Source organism: Caretta caretta, chromosome 1, assembly GCF_965140235.1.
Source record: "Caretta caretta isolate rCarCar2 chromosome 1, rCarCar1.hap1, whole genome shotgun sequence".
Classification (NCBI taxonomy): Eukaryota; Metazoa; Chordata; order Testudines; family Cheloniidae; genus Caretta; species Caretta caretta.
Genome location: NC_134206.1, coordinates 240,699,778 through 240,716,338, shown reverse-complemented (window position 1 = coordinate 240,716,338; position 16,561 = coordinate 240,699,778). Strand labels below are relative to the sequence as shown.

Sequence of the window (16,561 nt, the reverse complement as noted above, 5' to 3'; positions counted from 1 at the left end):
CCAGGAACATAGTTAAGACCCCATTAGTTTGTTATTGCTTTCACTTGCTTTCCATTTTAGAACTAAATGAATAGTTGGTACCCCTTAAAATTAATGGCAAATGTCAATGGCTTTTTTTCTGTCTTCCCTGCCCCTTCTCTTCTGCTTTGAACTCTCCTTCCAACCTTGCCACGACTTGTGGCCACTCTGCAGACACCCTTCATTTTCTGTGATACGGACTTTCAATTAAAAGGAAAAGTTAAAAGCTCTTGTGGAGAGGGGGGCATGAATCATAGAATCATAGAAATGAAGGCTGGAAGGGACCTGAAGAGGTCATCTAGTCAAGTCCCTGTGCTGAGGTAGGACCAAATATACCTAGACTATCCCTGACAGGTGTTTTGTCTAACTTCTTCTTAAAATCCTCCAGTGATGGGGATTCCACAACCTCCTTTGGGAGCCTGTTCCAGTGCTTAACCACCCTTATAGTTAGAAAGAGTTTCCTAATAGCTATCTTAAATCTCCCTTGCTGTAAACTTAGCAATTTATTTCTTGTCCTACCCTCAGTGGACATGGAGAACAATTGATCATCATTCTCTTTATAAGAGCCCTTCACATATTTGAAGACTTATCATGACTCCCCTCAGACTTCTATTCTCTAGACTAAACAAGCAAAGTGTTTCACATAGGAAAAAAAATCAAATCCACAACTACAAAATGGGAAATAACTGGCTGGATGGCTGTACTGCTGAAAACGATCTTGGGGTTATAGTAGATGACAAATTGAACATGAGTCAACAATGTGATGCAGTTGCAAAAAAGGCTAATATCATGCTGGTGTGTAACAACAGGAGTGTCATATGTGGAACCCAGAAAATAACTGTCTCACTCTGCTTGGCACTCGTGAGGCCTCAGCTGCAATATTGGGTCCAGTTCTGGGTGCCACACTTTAGGAAGGATGTGGACAAATTACAGAGAGTCCAGAGGAGAACAACAAGCCTTTGCTGAGGCAAAGTGTTGGTAAGAGGGACATGGGGAGAAGCATGCACTGCTGCTATGCTTTCACAAAGAGTAAGACTGAGAGGAAGCTAACATATGCCAAAACAGATTAGGCCACTGGTTTAATCAGGGACAATATTCTGCTTCCAGCAGTGGCTAATTCATAATGTTTCTGAAGAAGTCATCCCTTCCTCCACCCACTCATTCTTCACAGCCTGTTGTGCAGTGATGGACGTAGGAGAAAAGATCCTTCCAGATCCTTGCAGGCAGTCAAATTACTTCACTTTTATTTTGCATCCCTTTCAGTCCGGATGAATTCCATTGCAGTAATCTTCTAGGGGAGATGAACACACTGGGCTTTCAGCCTTATGTCTACACTATGGTGGTCTGATCTGGAGCTGTGATGTCAAAGAGAGGAATAATTGAAAAAGCGAAGTAAAATTTTGGCATAAACTTCTGTATTTGAGAATGTCCCTTTAAATCACATGCTTAGCACTACTGAAGGTATCTTTAATGTTGCACAAATCATTCATAAAATATATGAATATATATCATCTTATCTTTATTAACCCCTTTCAAATGATGCATTGCAGACTAGCCTATCAAAGAAATGATGATGATGAGGAAGAAGCCGCCAGAGAACGCCGTCGACGGGCTCGACAGGAGAGGCTGCGGCAAAAGGAAGATGATGATCTAACAGGACAAGTGACAGAGAAACCAGAAGTTAATGCCCAGAACAAGTAAGCCTCTACACAGTTGGTTGTGTATAGATGAATTGGTGGAGTTTTCAGTCCAGGTAATCGATATATTTAGAGCATATACTTCAAGTTTTAGAAATTAAGATCCAGATTCTGCCGGTCTTACTCTGAATTAGACCTTACCCTGTGAGAAGTCCCCCTGGTGTCAAAGGAACTGCTTGGAGATGAAGGTACTACTCATTGTGAGCAAAGGTGGAAGAATTGAGCCCTAAGTATTTCTGTCATTCAAGAATATCTTTGTAAATAAATAAAATTCCAGCAAACCTACAATTATAATAAGACGTTTGTTCATAACCTTTTAAGGAATCATTAATATTCATTATGGCATCAAGCAGATAGGTCAAATCTAGACCTCAATCTGAAATTCACTTCCATTAGCTCCCATGCCTAGTAGATAGAACCCTACTTACTGAGCAGGGGAAAGTTGGGAAAATAGCTATGTTCTTGTTCATGGATGCTAACCGTTTTCCTGTACAAAGCAAAAACATCTGGAAAGGGAAAAATTAATATAGAAGAAGAACAATACCACAGCTGTTTGAACGGTTTCAGAGTAGCAGCCGTGTTAGTCTGTATTCACAAAAAGAAAAGAAGTACTTGTGGCACCTTAGAGACTAACCAGTTTATTTGAGCATAAGCTTTTGTGAGCTACAGCTCACTTCATCGGATGCATTCAGTGGAAAAAAAAATGTTTGAAGGAGCCTAGATCCCTCGGGGGACTGGCAATGGAATCCAGTACTGGTACCGATGGCAAGTCAATGGCATGTATGAAATTAGATTGGTAGACTCAGTCCACTTCCTGGTGGACCAGTGTCCGTATCACAATTGCTTTTTTCACTAATTGCTCCCCCACTTGCAGGCAGTCTCAGCAGAGGCCATTTGTACAGAACTGGGGCATAGGTGGGCATGTTTAGCTGTCACAGCTGGGCTCGTGGCCACCAGCCAAGGATGGCCACGAGGCGGAGTCGGTGAGCAGGGACCTGAGTAATCACTAGAGCTGGGATTGGTAAGCAAGAGTCAGAGTCAGGCTGGGATCGGAGACCAGATGTAGTAGCAGGATGGAATCAGGAGGCAGAGTTAGGGTTAGGGTCAGGCTCAGGCTGGGGTCAGAGACTGGAGATCAGGAAGCAAGGTTCTGTCCTAAGTCACAGCTGACCAAAAATCCATGTTGTTGCCCAGATAATTTCCTGGGCCACCCTCCAGGGTTAAATAGTGTGCTTTGCCAATCAGAGGTCTGCAATGTGATGTCACTCTAGATAGTGCTCCTTGGATAGGGTGTTATATGCCTCCCAGTGGGAATGTGGCAATGTCAGCTGTCCCAAGCTCTGGGGACTTGGATTCTAATCCTTATACCATCACTGGAAAGAAACAGCCACCTTCCCATTAGTAGAGATGTTCCCATTGAAGTACTTGTGTGTTTTGCTTGAGTAAGGACCTCAGACTTTGGTCCTATATTAAGAGCTTTTAATTAATGAGACTTCATGTTAAGGGAAAGAGCTAGCAGCTTTATTGAACACATCAAGCCAAGATGAAGGTCTCCACAGAGCAAACAAAACATTTCCAAATATTCCTCAGGGCTGTCTCTAATTCAGTTGTTCCAAGGCTCTAGGGACCAATCTAATGCCTACATATGTCAATGGAAAGTCTCCCATTGACTTCAATAGGTGTGGGATAGAGTCGCTACTCAGGAGCATGGAGGAAAAGCTTTCTCAGTCATCATTATTATGAAACACCAAATTCATAAAAGGCAGAAATGCCATAGTTATCCCTAGCATTGTTTTGGTAAATCTTTAAAGTATCTAACCTATCCCATTCTAGAGCCATGTGATAATTTTAATGTATTCTATTTCTGGAAAATAACTAAGCAAATGCTTTGTTATGGTACTTGATTAATGCAAAGTTGTCACTTCTGTACAGTGTGGCAGAAGAGGAGACCAAACGTTCAACAACAACACTAACAAACACTCAAGGGGAAGGGGAAGACGATGCTGCATTCTTGGAGAGACTGGCAAGAAGGGAGGAAAGACGCCAAAAGCGTCTCCAGGAAGCCCTGGACCGTCAAAAGGAGTTTGACCCAACAGTCACAGATGAGAGCTTGTCACTACCAAGTGGGAGAGAGATAAACAGTGTGGAAGAAAATGAGACCATGGGGAAAGAGGAAAAGACTGAAACCCGCAGAGGGCGTTACGAGATTGATGAAGCTGAAACTGTCACTACATCGTACCAGAGGAACAACTGGAGGCAAGATGAAGAAGAAGAAGAAGAAGAAAAGAAAGAAGAAAAAGATAAGCAGGAGGTGCAGGAGGAAAAGCCAGAACAGAGAACCATAGAGGAAAATCAGGTAGAAGTAACAATAGAAAAGAAAACAATAGACAAAGAAGAGGGACCGGTGGTATTAGAAGTAAAAACCCTAGATGTCAATGCAGAGAAACACAAAGCAGAGAATGATATGAGTGTCCTACTGGTAGGGGAGCCTAGGGCAGGAGTGGAGGCCATAAATCTAGCTTTAGTTCTAGATCATGAGAAGCTTAGGAATGAAGAAGAGGAAAAGACTGAGGAAGAAAAGAAGAGAGCAGAGGAAAGGGAAAGGCTTGAGGCAGAAGAGAGGGAGAGGGTTAAGGCAGAGGAACAAAAAAAAGTTGAAGAAGAAAGAGCGAGAATTGAAGCAGAAGAGAAAAGAGCAGCCCAGGAAAAAGAAAGGATTGAGGCAGAAGAGAGGGAGAGGATTCAGGCAGAACAGCAAAGGGCAGCTGAAGAAAGGGAGAGGGCAAAGGCAGAGGAGGAGAAGAGAGCAGCTGAAGAAAGGGAGAGGGCTAAGGCAGAGGAGGAGAAGAGAGTAGCTGAAGAAAGGGAGAGGGCTAAGGCAGAGGAGAAGAAGAAAGCAGAAGAGAGGGAGAGGGCTAAGGCAGAGGAGAAGAAGAAAGCTGAAGAGAGGGAGAGGGCTAAGGCAGAGGAGAAGAAGAAAGCAGAAGAGAGGGAGAGGGCTAAGGCAGAGGAGAAGAAGAAAGCAGAAGAGAGGGAGAGGGCTAAGGCAGAGGAGAAGAAGAAAGCAGAAGAGAGGGAGAGGGCTAAGGCAGAGGAGAAGAAGAGAGCAGCTGAAGAAAAGGCTAAGCTAGAAGAGGAGAAATTAAAGGCAAAACAAAAGGTAGAAGAGAAAAAAATTGAAGACAAAAAAGTAGAAGATAAACAGGTAAAAGAGAAGAAAATAGAAGAAAAACAGGTAAAAGGGAAGAAGGTGCAAGAGGAAAAACCTCAAACAGTCTCCCTAAGAAAACAGGTACAGTAAACATTTTGCACCAAACGGATGATGCCTGTGATTTGTGAGAAATGTAATGCAAGAAAAAAAATTGGACTGGAATTTACTCACAATTCTGTCCCTGTGTTTAAACTACTAACTCTCTGTTCCATAAATATTTGATTTCCTTTTTACTAAAGCTTTTTGCTTCCACTTATCAATAATGCAATGCATGTCACACTTATGCTTCCCCACCCTGGCTCTGAGATCCTGCAAAGGAAAACCTTGCATGTCAAGATCTCTGCACAATTTAACGCTGCCTTTTCCTGTTGCTTTAAGCCTAGTGCAATAACGCCCGAGGGATGGAAAAGCACAATTCGACACAGGAGATATGTGGGCACCTGGGAAACTCTGTGTGAAGGGCGCTGACTGTAAATGTATGTTGTTTGAAGCAAGCACGGCTGGGGGCGCTCTCTGCTGGGATAGGTGAACACAGTGGCACGGCAAGGGAGAAGTAAGCACAAAAGTCCAGAGTGGGTGTGGGAGCACAGTCCCTTGCGAGGGGAAGAGCAAGCACAGCTGCACACGGAGGAGATGTGGGCACGGCAGCACAAGACGGGTATGTGAGCACAGCTTTGGCAAATGGGAGGGGACAGGGCTTGTTGTCGAATGACATTTTCATCTTAAAAATAAAAAGGGGGAAGAAAAAGAGGTTAAAGTGGAAGCTAAAAAGGAAAAGTTACCAGACGAGAAACTTCAACCCACCTTCAAAAAACAGCAGGTAATTATGATCTACAAAAATTGATGCTATAAGGAAATGTTCAGGAATTTAAACAAATTCAGCATGGGCCCTTAGCGTAAAGGCCTGAATCAGCAAAACGCTTAAGCACATGCTTCACGTTAAGCAGGTGGATAGTCTCATTGACGTCAATAGGGATGGGACTATTCATGTGTTAAGCATATGGTTAAGTATTTTTCTAATTGGGGCCTTAGGACCAAATCTTGTTTGCCTTACGTAACACGAGTATCCCAGTGACTTCAGTGGGACTCACTCAAGTAAGTGATGCAAGCAAGATTTGGGCCCTGGAGATTGATTTCTCAGGATTGTTCCAACTAATCACCTTTCCCTGGTTTCCTCCACTTTACTACGAACTTTACTCTTGTGACTGAGACCTACTTTCATAATAATCATGGATGCTTCCAGGTCCCTTTGGCCACTTAACTGATCTAACTAATGATTTTTCTTCCCCCAAATAATCCAGTGCCTAATTATATAAACCTTGCAGACCCAAGATTCTTTTTTTGTTTTAAAGAGAAATTCTACAAAATTTACTGCATTGCATTTCTACTGTAAACACAGGAGCTGGTGCCATGGTGTTTTACTGTATGGTAAGTAAATAAGGTTGGGAACCATTTACTCCTCAGATTTGTAATTGGCAAACAGAGGGAGGTGCTTAGTATTTGTGCAGTGGACCTGCTTTTGGCACAATCCTGCAAGGTGCCGAGTGCCTCAACTTCCATTGACTTTAATAGAAAGTTGAGAGTGCTCAGGGCCGTGCAGGATTGTGCCCCTTTGGGCTCAAGCTCATCCATGTGGTATAAAGTAAGCTATAGCCCTGCTGGATGGATATTTAGTAAAGGTAGGATGACCTGCCTATGTATCTGCTTGGAGAACCCGATGGCCAGATCTGCTGCTGCTGTAAATCAGTGCAGCAGGTTTGCACCTGCTGAGGATTTGACCCAATATCTTGGGGTGTAGGAAAGCAGCTAGTGGAACTCAGCATATTACAGGTGATTATTCCCACCCTGAGGATCAGGCCTGATAGCAAACGATGCTACAGACTTTTCTGGAGTGCAGTGTCCAGTTTCGGATACTTCAATTGAAGATGGACAGAGGTGAGATTGAAAAGATCAAAGAGGGCAATGAAGAAGGTAGAAGAATGTTTATAATTCATATGAGGAGAGATTGGTAAAATTAGGATAATTTAGCCTGCAAAGGAGAATAGTTAAAGGACTCTTCATGGAGATACTTACGATAGTGAAGGTTAAATTAAAAACTGAACAGTCACTCTGATTGCCTCACAAAACCGAGGAAAGAGTTACTCAATGAAATGAGGGCAAGGTTGGGAGTGACCAAAAGATGTTACAAACTGATGACGGTTCATTAGAGTGAGTGAACAGAAATGATTCTCTGACTAGTTCCTAGAAGTTAGGAATCCACATCTTCAATGTCACTACTGTTGCTCCTAGCAACAGTAGGCTTGGCTTGGCTTGGCTGCTGGTAGTCACGGCGTCAAGGTCAAAGAATGCGTGTAAAGCAAATGCAAGGAAAATATTCCTTCACAACAAGGAGTCAGCCTGTGGAATTTACCACCACACAAAATCAGATCATACTGGAGATTCTTTTAAAAAGGGGCTGGATAAATATATGACCAATAATGTCAATTTCACTTGGCCTCGCTAGATTTTCATCCTGCACAGTGCTGAGTGCCCTCAATTCCCGTTGAAGTTAGTCGGAGCTGAGGATGCTCTGCATCTCACAGGACCCCCATGAGTATAGCCTGCAAGAGCGAACCCTTAAAGATAATGGCCAATATTCTCAGAAGGGATTAGAGATTTTGCATTCCTCAGTTTTTGGATGCTCAATTTAAGACACCTTTAAAGGGCTTCATTTTTGGAAAGTGCTAAACACCCACCTCCCAAAAGGTGTCTCAAGTTGGACACCCAAAATCATTAGTCCTTTTGAAAAATCTTGGCCATCGCTTTTTGGCTTAGGACAAGAATGATATTCTCACTACTGCAAGATGAGCAGCCTTTCAGTACACTCCTGCCATGACAGTGATACACAAAATTCAACAAAGCCTGTATTTTGACAAGTTATGTAGTTATTAATAGAGTTGCGAGACTGTAAGCCTGACTAGATCTGGGGGCGTTCTTCTCCTCTCTCTGTTACCTCAGATTTATGCCTGTGTACCTGTGTTACACCAGTGCACATCCACTGTAAGTGAGATCAGAATCTGGCCCTCACAGTGTAGGTTAAGCTCAATTTAGCAACCAAAAGTCTGGCTGCTTCTTTGAACTGTCCCAACATTTGGGTCTGCAAAACTGGTCTGGAAAGTTCAGCAGAACAAGTTTTCTCATGACATGAGACTCCTGGTATGTCCTGCTTCCGGTTTGGCTAGACAGGCTGCAAAAGCAGCCTTTTCTCATGGTATAAAGGTATCTCTACTTTGATAGAGATGGGCCCCAAACCTAAACCTTAGGGTACCTCTACACTGCAGCTGGGCATGCACTTTCCAGCTTGGGTGGACAGAGACACAGTAGCTCTTCTTGAGCTAGTACACTAAAAATAGCAACGTAGCCAGCGGTAGCACAGCAGCTTGGGCACATACCCAAGGGGGTATGTGTGGGTTTCTACTCAGGTGGCTAGCCTGAGCTGCCACCCATGCTACCCTGCTATTTTTAGCACACTAGCCTGAGCAGAGCTAGTGGGTCTCTGTCTGCCCAAGCTGGGAATCCTGCTCCCAGCTGCCACCTAGAGATAGCTTTAGATGCCCACAGCTTTTTGGGGCGTTCCAAAATTGAACCCAAATCAGGAACCAAAGTTTGCCATCTCTATAATTGACAGAACCAAAACTTTGAGGTGTTCAAACTCTGGGTGGAAATGTTGCATCTCAAGTTCTAATTTACATTCCTAGCAGGAACCTGGAGATGGAGAAATGGGCAAAAATAAAAATAGCCGAACAATTTACAAACCTCCAGAAAAATTTCAGTCACGTTCAATTTGATTTGAGGGTCAGGATCTGTGGGAGGAAATGGGCTGTGTTTTTTGAAGATACTACTGCAGGTCTGATCTAATTCCACTGGAATCAGTAGGAGCCTTTCCATTCCTTTCAGTGTGAGATAGATTGATCCCTAATTCACTGAGATGTGTAAGCATACAAAAATGTTTACTTCTGTCACTTTTAGGGTGCACTGCTATGAAAGGGGCTGTTCCTGCTTCTGTTGAAGTCAATGGCTGTTCTGCCATTAAAATTAACAGGAGCAGGATTGGGCCCTAAACCCTTGAAGTGTTTCTCTGATAACCTATTTTATCTTCCTTTTCTTTTTAGTCAAAAAGCCCAGTTGTGTTTATTATTTGTGTGTGTGTGTCCCTGCCCTCCCCCACCCCCTCACACACTTGGTAAGAAACCATAATCTTTTAAATCAAATCCTATTAGCCCATGAAAAGGGATTCCCTAGCCTATTAATTCTAAAAGCGTATTTTTTTACTATTAGTTTTCTTAGCAATTTCAGTTAAGATGTAAGATACACTACCTGCCCCAGCTGGGACTGCAGCTCAGGCAGCTGACATAATGGGTTTTTAATGAGACTTAGAAGGGACTTGATGAAAATCTCATAAAAGGAAATTCTGCCCTTTCAAAATCCCAACACAGAAGTCCTGGCATTTGAAATCCTGAAACAATCAACACCCCAGGTCTCTAAATCACTCAGAAAGGGATTGAGTAGTGCAGGGGATTGCTAATGAGAGCCAGAGCTTTTTTCTGTTATTACATCACTGGTTCAAATCTTGCCCAGATTGGGAGTGACCAAAAGACATTACAAGCTGATGACTGTTCATTAGAGTGAGTTAACAGAAATGATTGTCTCTGACTGGTTCCTAGAAGTTAGGAGTTCACATCTTCAAAGCCGCTACTGTTGCCCCTAGCAATAATAGGCTTGGCTGCTGCTAGTCACAGCATCAAGGCCAAAGAATCCGTGATCATGGAAAGGGAATTCCCCTCTTACCTATTAACGTGATTCCACTTGGTCGTAGCTGAGGGTATGTCTACTGCACAAAAAGGTGTGTTTTTAACTTGGGTTACCGAACTGGGGTTACAATAGCAGTGAAGACCCCATCAACTCAGCTTCTAACTCAGGTTAGCAGCTCAGGTTTAACCCCAGTCTCCACTATAGGCTCGAACTTGAGCTGCTAACCTGAGTTAACAGCGAAGATGCTGCAACTCGACTTTTAACTCGGGTTAGCAGCTGAAGTTAAAACCTATAGGGGAGCCTGGGGTTGACGTTGAGCTGCTATCGCAAGTTAAAAGCTGAGTTGCTGTGTCTTCACTGCTATTTTAACCGGGGTTAGCTAATCCAAATTCAGAATACACCATTTTTTTGCAGCGTGGACATACCTTGAGGCTCATTAGCAGGGCAGTATAGGGGAAGCGTGCATTGCTGCTGCCTATTCTAAGGACAGAGCAGTTTTCTCTCAGAATTGTATAGCCGGCATCTGTCACCAGAAGCAAATTCACGCAGAATGTATGAAAACTCATCCCCTCCCACCCACACACACTTGTAGTCCACACCACATGATAGCTGTCACTTGTGGTACTGGCATTGTATGAACAGCACTTAACGCCAGCTCCAGGCAGAACAGGTCTTAGGGGTTCAAGCTGCGCAGTCATGTCAGGTGCTTTGTAAGCGCTCCCCTTCCCCCCATGAGGCTCCTGCTTTTGAAAAGTGGGAGGGGATGCCTTGGAGGTTGGCTATTGAAAGGTGCATTGAGCGGAGGAAGGATAGAAATAGTGTAGTGGGCTTTTCCACTAGACGCAGCTTGGAGTACTTTTTTTAAAAAAAATCTGGCCTAGAATAGGATGATTTATTTTTCTCTTCAGATCAGATGGAAGGGCAATAGGATGCAGAGTAATATAGGTACAGCTTGCTAAAGGTTTTCAGACAATTCTCCAAATAAATGATATTCAGGCTGCCCACCAGAGCATTTCCCAAATATGGCAAAGCTAAAGGCAAAAAAGGAGATCTTCCTTGGGTTAACATTGGTATTTTCCTCCACTGCTATTGAAAGCTTGTTTTGGCTGCTGGTCTAGCTAATTTACTTAGTGGGAATAATTCTGTCCACAGAACAGAAGAACTGAAATCAATTGCCATATCCTGCACTTTCCATCAGCATCCAACCATGACTCAGCATGCTGGGGTCAGGCCATCAGTGGCGATAATAAATAATTTTCAGTCCAGAATTTTCTGGGTGGGGATTAGAGAGTGAAACTAGTGCATAATGATTCTGGATCTTAGTCAGACTTATGTCGGGCAAAGGCTTGTAGGGGAAGGGGGGGAATCTTGCCTTAATGTTTTCAGAGAAAACATCTGCTTCTTCATAGGCGTAAGAGCTTCACATCCAACAGTATCCTCCTCCACTAGTCACTGTTTAGACTGGGGTACAGGTGATGATAACCCCAGTTACACATTTATCAAAGCAAATATTGCTATGAAACATAATTTTTAACTACTTGACTATTGCAAACTTTACTTGTAATAGCTAGGTAGTATGCACCTGCTATGACACAGAAAGTCCTAGGTACATCCGTATAGCACATACCTCCTGTGCCGTTGACTGTATTGGCTACATCCTCATAGCATGCACTTGCTTTGTGCAAATCAATTTAAGATTATATTATTTCTATTGCAGTAGCGCCTAGGGCCCCAACCAGACAATCCCTGCCACAGAGAGCTCAGTCTATGATTTAGACAATACACAACAGGTGAATAAACAGACACATGAGCAGGAAGGGGATGGTGGGCAAGGTAGTGGTAGAGACTGACTTGATTGCGTGAGAAGTAAGGATGCTTGAGATTTCCAAGGCCACAGCAGATTTGCACACAGTGTAGATGAATTCAGCTGCCTGCATATTTAACATAGATCAGAAGGCGAGGGTGGTTGCAGGCCACATTTTAGAACTTGACAACCTATTCCTGCCATACAACATTTGAAGACAGTTGCTCAGTTGCCCATTGATGGTGGGAAACTTGTTTTCCTTTTCAGTCATCCACAATGTCTAATTATGACTTTTTGTTTTGTTTTTGGTTGTACGCTTTCTAATATCTCCCAAGCAGATCAAAGACGACAAGGCTAATAAGGACAAAGCACCTAAGGAGGAGGTGAAGCCTATCTGGGATCGTAAGAAGGGATTTCCTGAACCAAAGCCACAGAATGGAGAGCGTTTCCAGGAACCTACTACTCATAAACTTAAACATACCGAGAATATTTTTAGGTAAGATACACATTAACACTAGATTTGTTTATATCAGAGTAGAGCTGTGGGACTTGTTGCCTTTTATGGGTCTCTGTTACCATACTTTTAGCTGTGTAGTACAAGACTTAGATTTCCAGCATCATTGAAGGTTGTAATATTCAGTGGCTCCTTAGAAATAAATTCAGGATCTCAAGCTATTTTATAGTGGACTGCTGCCCACCTCACTGTAGTGGGGAAATGAGAGACTCATAGCAGAGTAGTAAACAATAAGCAAACAACTCACCCCGTCTGTGGGGATCAGTCATTTGCTTTTACCATACTCCTGTCATCTACTAGACATTTCTTAATGAACTTCATCTTTTCATAGTCTACATTAAGAGTCAAGAGTTGTGATTTTATACCCTAGTGGCACAGGTGCCTGACTCTGAGTGAGATAACCCATTGCCAATTACACACCTGCTTTTAATTACACCCTATATAACCAGCTAGGAGCAGCCTTGCCTCCTAGGATAACTCTTTTAAGAGTTGATCTTTTGGTTGTTTGCTCTAGCAAGCCTTGAAGCTAATGATTTCTGCACAAAAGAGTGATTATTTGGTGGAGTGAAAACTACATCCAGCCACACTGTTCTGCCTTTTTAAGAAAGATCTTAATGTGGTTTAGCGAGATAAGAAAATAAAACTGTCTCTGAGACTTCTGCTACAGTTGGAAATCTAAAGGTAACTGGTTTATGGGGAGAGATTTGGAAAGGCTCATCTCTGCTACAAAGTGGGGAAGCAAGGGGGAATAAAAGCAAAGAAGTGGAATAGACAAATAAGTTAGTAGTCTTCATTTATTTCTTCTAAATCTCTCCTTCCTGTTGCTACTGAAGTAGGTAAAGACTTTAAGCTCCCTAGTCAATTTTCTAAACAGTGGCAGATGGAATTTTTGTGCATCCTACCATTCCCCTAATGGTTCCTATGGGGAAACAAACTTTTCAAAAGTAAAATAATTCAAAATCCCGTATAGCTAGGTTGTCGTATAACATCGGGATGGAATAGCAGGACATGAGTCCTGTTAGTAATTGTTCTGTATACTTAAGTCAAATCACCACTAACATGAGTTCTGTTTCTAAAATATGTATATAACTTTTTTCACTTGCTTTATTTCTTGTTAGAGCTAAGGACTTATTTGAAAAACTTCAAATGGGGTTTCTACACTCTTTCCCCACCCCACCTTAGGAGGAAAAAAAGTTTGGTGTCTAGTAGGGCTTTAGTTTGGGACTACCTGTAGTCTCATTGTCCATAAACAAAATAGTAGCAAGAGATTAAGAGACTCATAAGATAAGTCTAAATGGCAATGATGAGAAATAAAACTTCTTAAGACCAACTGAGAAATCTGAGGCTAAAGAGAAATATTGTCTGTCCCACCTTTGTCTCTGTCACTGACAGAATATTTAGAAAGCTTTATCTTTGTGGTTTCCCTTTCCCACCTCCCCACTCTCATATGGGAGTGCAAAAATCCTAAGCATGATGTAATGCATTTTTCACATTGTTCTGTCATTTTTGTCTCTCACAAACCATCTTATTTCTCCTTCTGTGTGAAGGCTGGCAGTTGGCTTCTTTTTCTTAGCACCAAATATGCACTTCTGAAAGCTCTTCTTCAGTCTAGATTCTCAATTCTGATTTCTTGATTTTGGCAGCAAGGGGCTGAGATTCCCAGAATGTACTGAAAGCAAAGAGGCTCAAGAAAAAAATATGAAGCGGATAACTGCCAATTATTGTTCCCTACTAGAGAATATGCAGAAACAGCAGAGGAAGACCTCCATAGTGTATATTAATAAAAGAAGATAGAAATAGCTTGTGGATGTACATGATTAGGAGATAAACAGTTCTTTTCAGTAAGAAAGACAAATGTCATTGTTTGGACAAAATATTCACCCACACCTTCCAAACAGTGAAGAAAAAATTGCTTAAGGCTAAATTCTACTCTGAACTATACCACTACAAACCTGGAATAAGTCTACTGACTTCAGTGAAGTTATTCTGTATTTTCCCTGAAGTAACTGAAGACAGAAACTGATCCATATTGCTGAAGGAAACCTTAACTGTTGTACTGTTGGCTCTTCTGGCATTTAATTGTGCAACACTGTGGTTTCATTGCTATAGTGTTTAGGATCTCCTTTTTCTTGGGTGTAGAACAAGGAAGAAAATAAAAACAATATAAATGCCAACTTGCCATTTTTCATGTAAGTGTCATGCTGATACCTCAAGTGTTGACCCCTTTTTCTGGTGTATTAATAAATACACTTCAAGGAGCAATCACTTAAACACTGATGTGGTAATTACATATATAGGTTGTGCTACTTGACACTCCCACAAAAATATGTACCTCTTGTGGGCAGTATGAATGTACTGTTTTTTAAAATGTCTTTGATTATAAGACCTGGTTGGAAAATATCTGGTTTTGATTTGTTTTGGGGTTTTTCCCCCCCGGTTGGAAAAATTCAATGAAAAATCTAGTTTTGGGTTTATGAAAAATCAAAAACTCTCACAGAAAACTTTAACCAAGTTTTTGATCAGACCTGATATATATATATGCAAGTTAGCAAGAGTGCAAGATAACAAGTGGTATTACATTATTGAAGCATCTTGTGTTGCAAATATTGATGGAATAATAAAAATATTCCTTCCTACCCCTGGTAAACTGAAGACTAATGCCCTAGCAACGGGCTTTAGCTCTCTTTAAAGAGATTTGTCAAACACTTTATATAATCCCTTAGGGAAGACATTTGTCTGAGAAATCCAGAGGATCATTTGTCTTTTATTACAAAGAATATAGTGTGTTTCATTTCTCTCCGCCTTAAATATTTATTTATTGCTTTTCATTGGATCCCTGAATTGTTTTATGCATAAATTAATCAAGTAGTATGCTTTTAGAAGCTGGAACATATCTCTGTAGGTAATATTCTCAGTTACATGGTACAAATATGTAAGGATAAGTGTGTATATACTATGGAGTTGGGACTAAAATAAAATGGATCTTGAATTAAAAAAAAAAAGACATGAAAATTTCAAGTTCATGAGTTCAGATATCTCTAGAAAGGCGGTGAGACACATTTGTCTTAGGTTCTGAGGCAATATGATACAAAAACTATGCTTCCAAGCATGTGGGACCCTTTGGTCCCCCACTGTCAGGGGAAGGCAGAGAGATGCCTCTGGGCTCCCCAGCCTACTTCAGCCCCTGATGAAACCTGCTGAGGGTAGTACACGCTCTGTGAGGAACAAAAGATCTTGTCAAGAGGTGTTTGTGTGTGTCAGGTTCTTATGTTGCTGCCTAGTTGAGTCCTAACGGGTGATCCAAAGTGGCAAAGGAAAACCTGTGGCATCTTAACCTGCTTCTCAATTCATTCTCAGCCGCTCCGGCATGAAAGCAACTACAAATGCTGAGGATGGTAAGCCAGTGTCCCAGGCTGAAGCCGGCAAACGACTAGAGGAGCTGCGCCGTCGCCGAGGTGAAAATGAAAGCGAGGAGTTTGAGAAGTTGAAGGAGAAGCAACAGGAGGCGGCCGTGGAGCTGGAGGAACTGAAGAAAAAGCGTGAGGAGCGTCGGAAGATCCTTGAGGAAGAGGAACAGAGGAGGAAGCAGGAGGAGGCTGAGAGAAAAGCCAGAGAAGAGGTAATGGTGTAGTAATAAAACCGTGAGATCCAAAGTTAGACTCTGTTCTGCTTCACTTGCTCCTATTGGTCTTTCATTGCATGATCACACAATGCTGTGCAGTGAGGCATACTCTTGGGCAAATAATCAATGGGACTGCACAAAGAGAGAGCCTCTGCTTAACCTGAGTATAGGTGGCATTTTAGGCCCTGGGATAGTACCTCGGGCCCAGATCCTCAAAGGTATTTAGTCTTCTATCTTACATTGAAAACAATGGGAATTAAAGGCCAAAATACCTTTGAGGATCTGGGTTTCAATATCTAAGGCAATGTTGTGTGAAAGGAAAAGTAAAACCAAAACAAAGCCTAATGTCAGCCGACTTGGAAGGGCCAACACTAGACTATTTTATTCCTGGATCTGCTACTGTTAACAGACTGTGTTACCTTGGGCATGTGGCTTTACTTCTCTTTGCCCTTGCTTCCTCTCCCACCCTTTTCCTGTCTCATCTATTTAGACTGTAACCTCATCAGGGCAGGGATTGGCTTTTGCTATGTGATTGCACCTAGTGCAGTGTTGCCCCAGTTTAAGTTGGGAACTCTAGGTGCTACAATACAAATACTTAACAGATAAAGATCTTTCAATTTTCTCAGTCAGATTCCTCCTTTTGGGGGCCCTACCACCATTCCACTACGTTTTTCTTCTCTGCTACCCACTAAGGTTGACAGAGGCTACAAAACTGGGTCTTTCATCACCCATTTGTACAATGATGTGCAGTGGCACATGCTAATGGACAAAAAAGCTGCACTGTTTCTGAAACCTTCAATCTCAGCTGGAAGTACACAGTATTTGGTGTGACATGATCTAATCCTGACACACAAGGAGATAGCGCCAACGGGTGACATTCTAGTCCCATGCAAGCCAGTGGCAA

General features: G+C 42.2%; 1 protein-coding gene across 13 annotated transcripts in view; it reads left to right on the top strand.

Moving 5' to 3' along the window:
- The window catches only part of CALD1 (caldesmon 1), a 248,389-nt gene that overhangs the window by 211,474 nt on the left and 20,354 nt on the right, over nucleotides 1–16,561 (top strand). For 8 of the 13 annotated variants that reach the window (XM_048827950.2, XM_048827942.2, XM_075122181.1 and 5 more), the window contains 5 exons: nucleotides 1,569–1,715; nucleotides 3,648–5,007; nucleotides 5,663–5,746; nucleotides 11,857–12,017; nucleotides 15,393–15,654. In XM_048827950.2, coding sequence (XP_048683907.1) covers nucleotides 1,569–1,715; nucleotides 3,648–5,007; nucleotides 5,663–5,746; nucleotides 11,857–12,017; nucleotides 15,393–15,654 — 2,014 coding nt within the window. The remainder of the gene's footprint in view (nucleotides 1–1,568; nucleotides 1,716–3,647; nucleotides 5,008–5,662; nucleotides 5,747–11,856; nucleotides 12,018–15,392; nucleotides 15,655–16,561) is intronic. The other 5 variants (XM_048828005.2, XM_075122187.1, XM_048828013.2 and 2 more) reach the window with 3 other exon arrangements.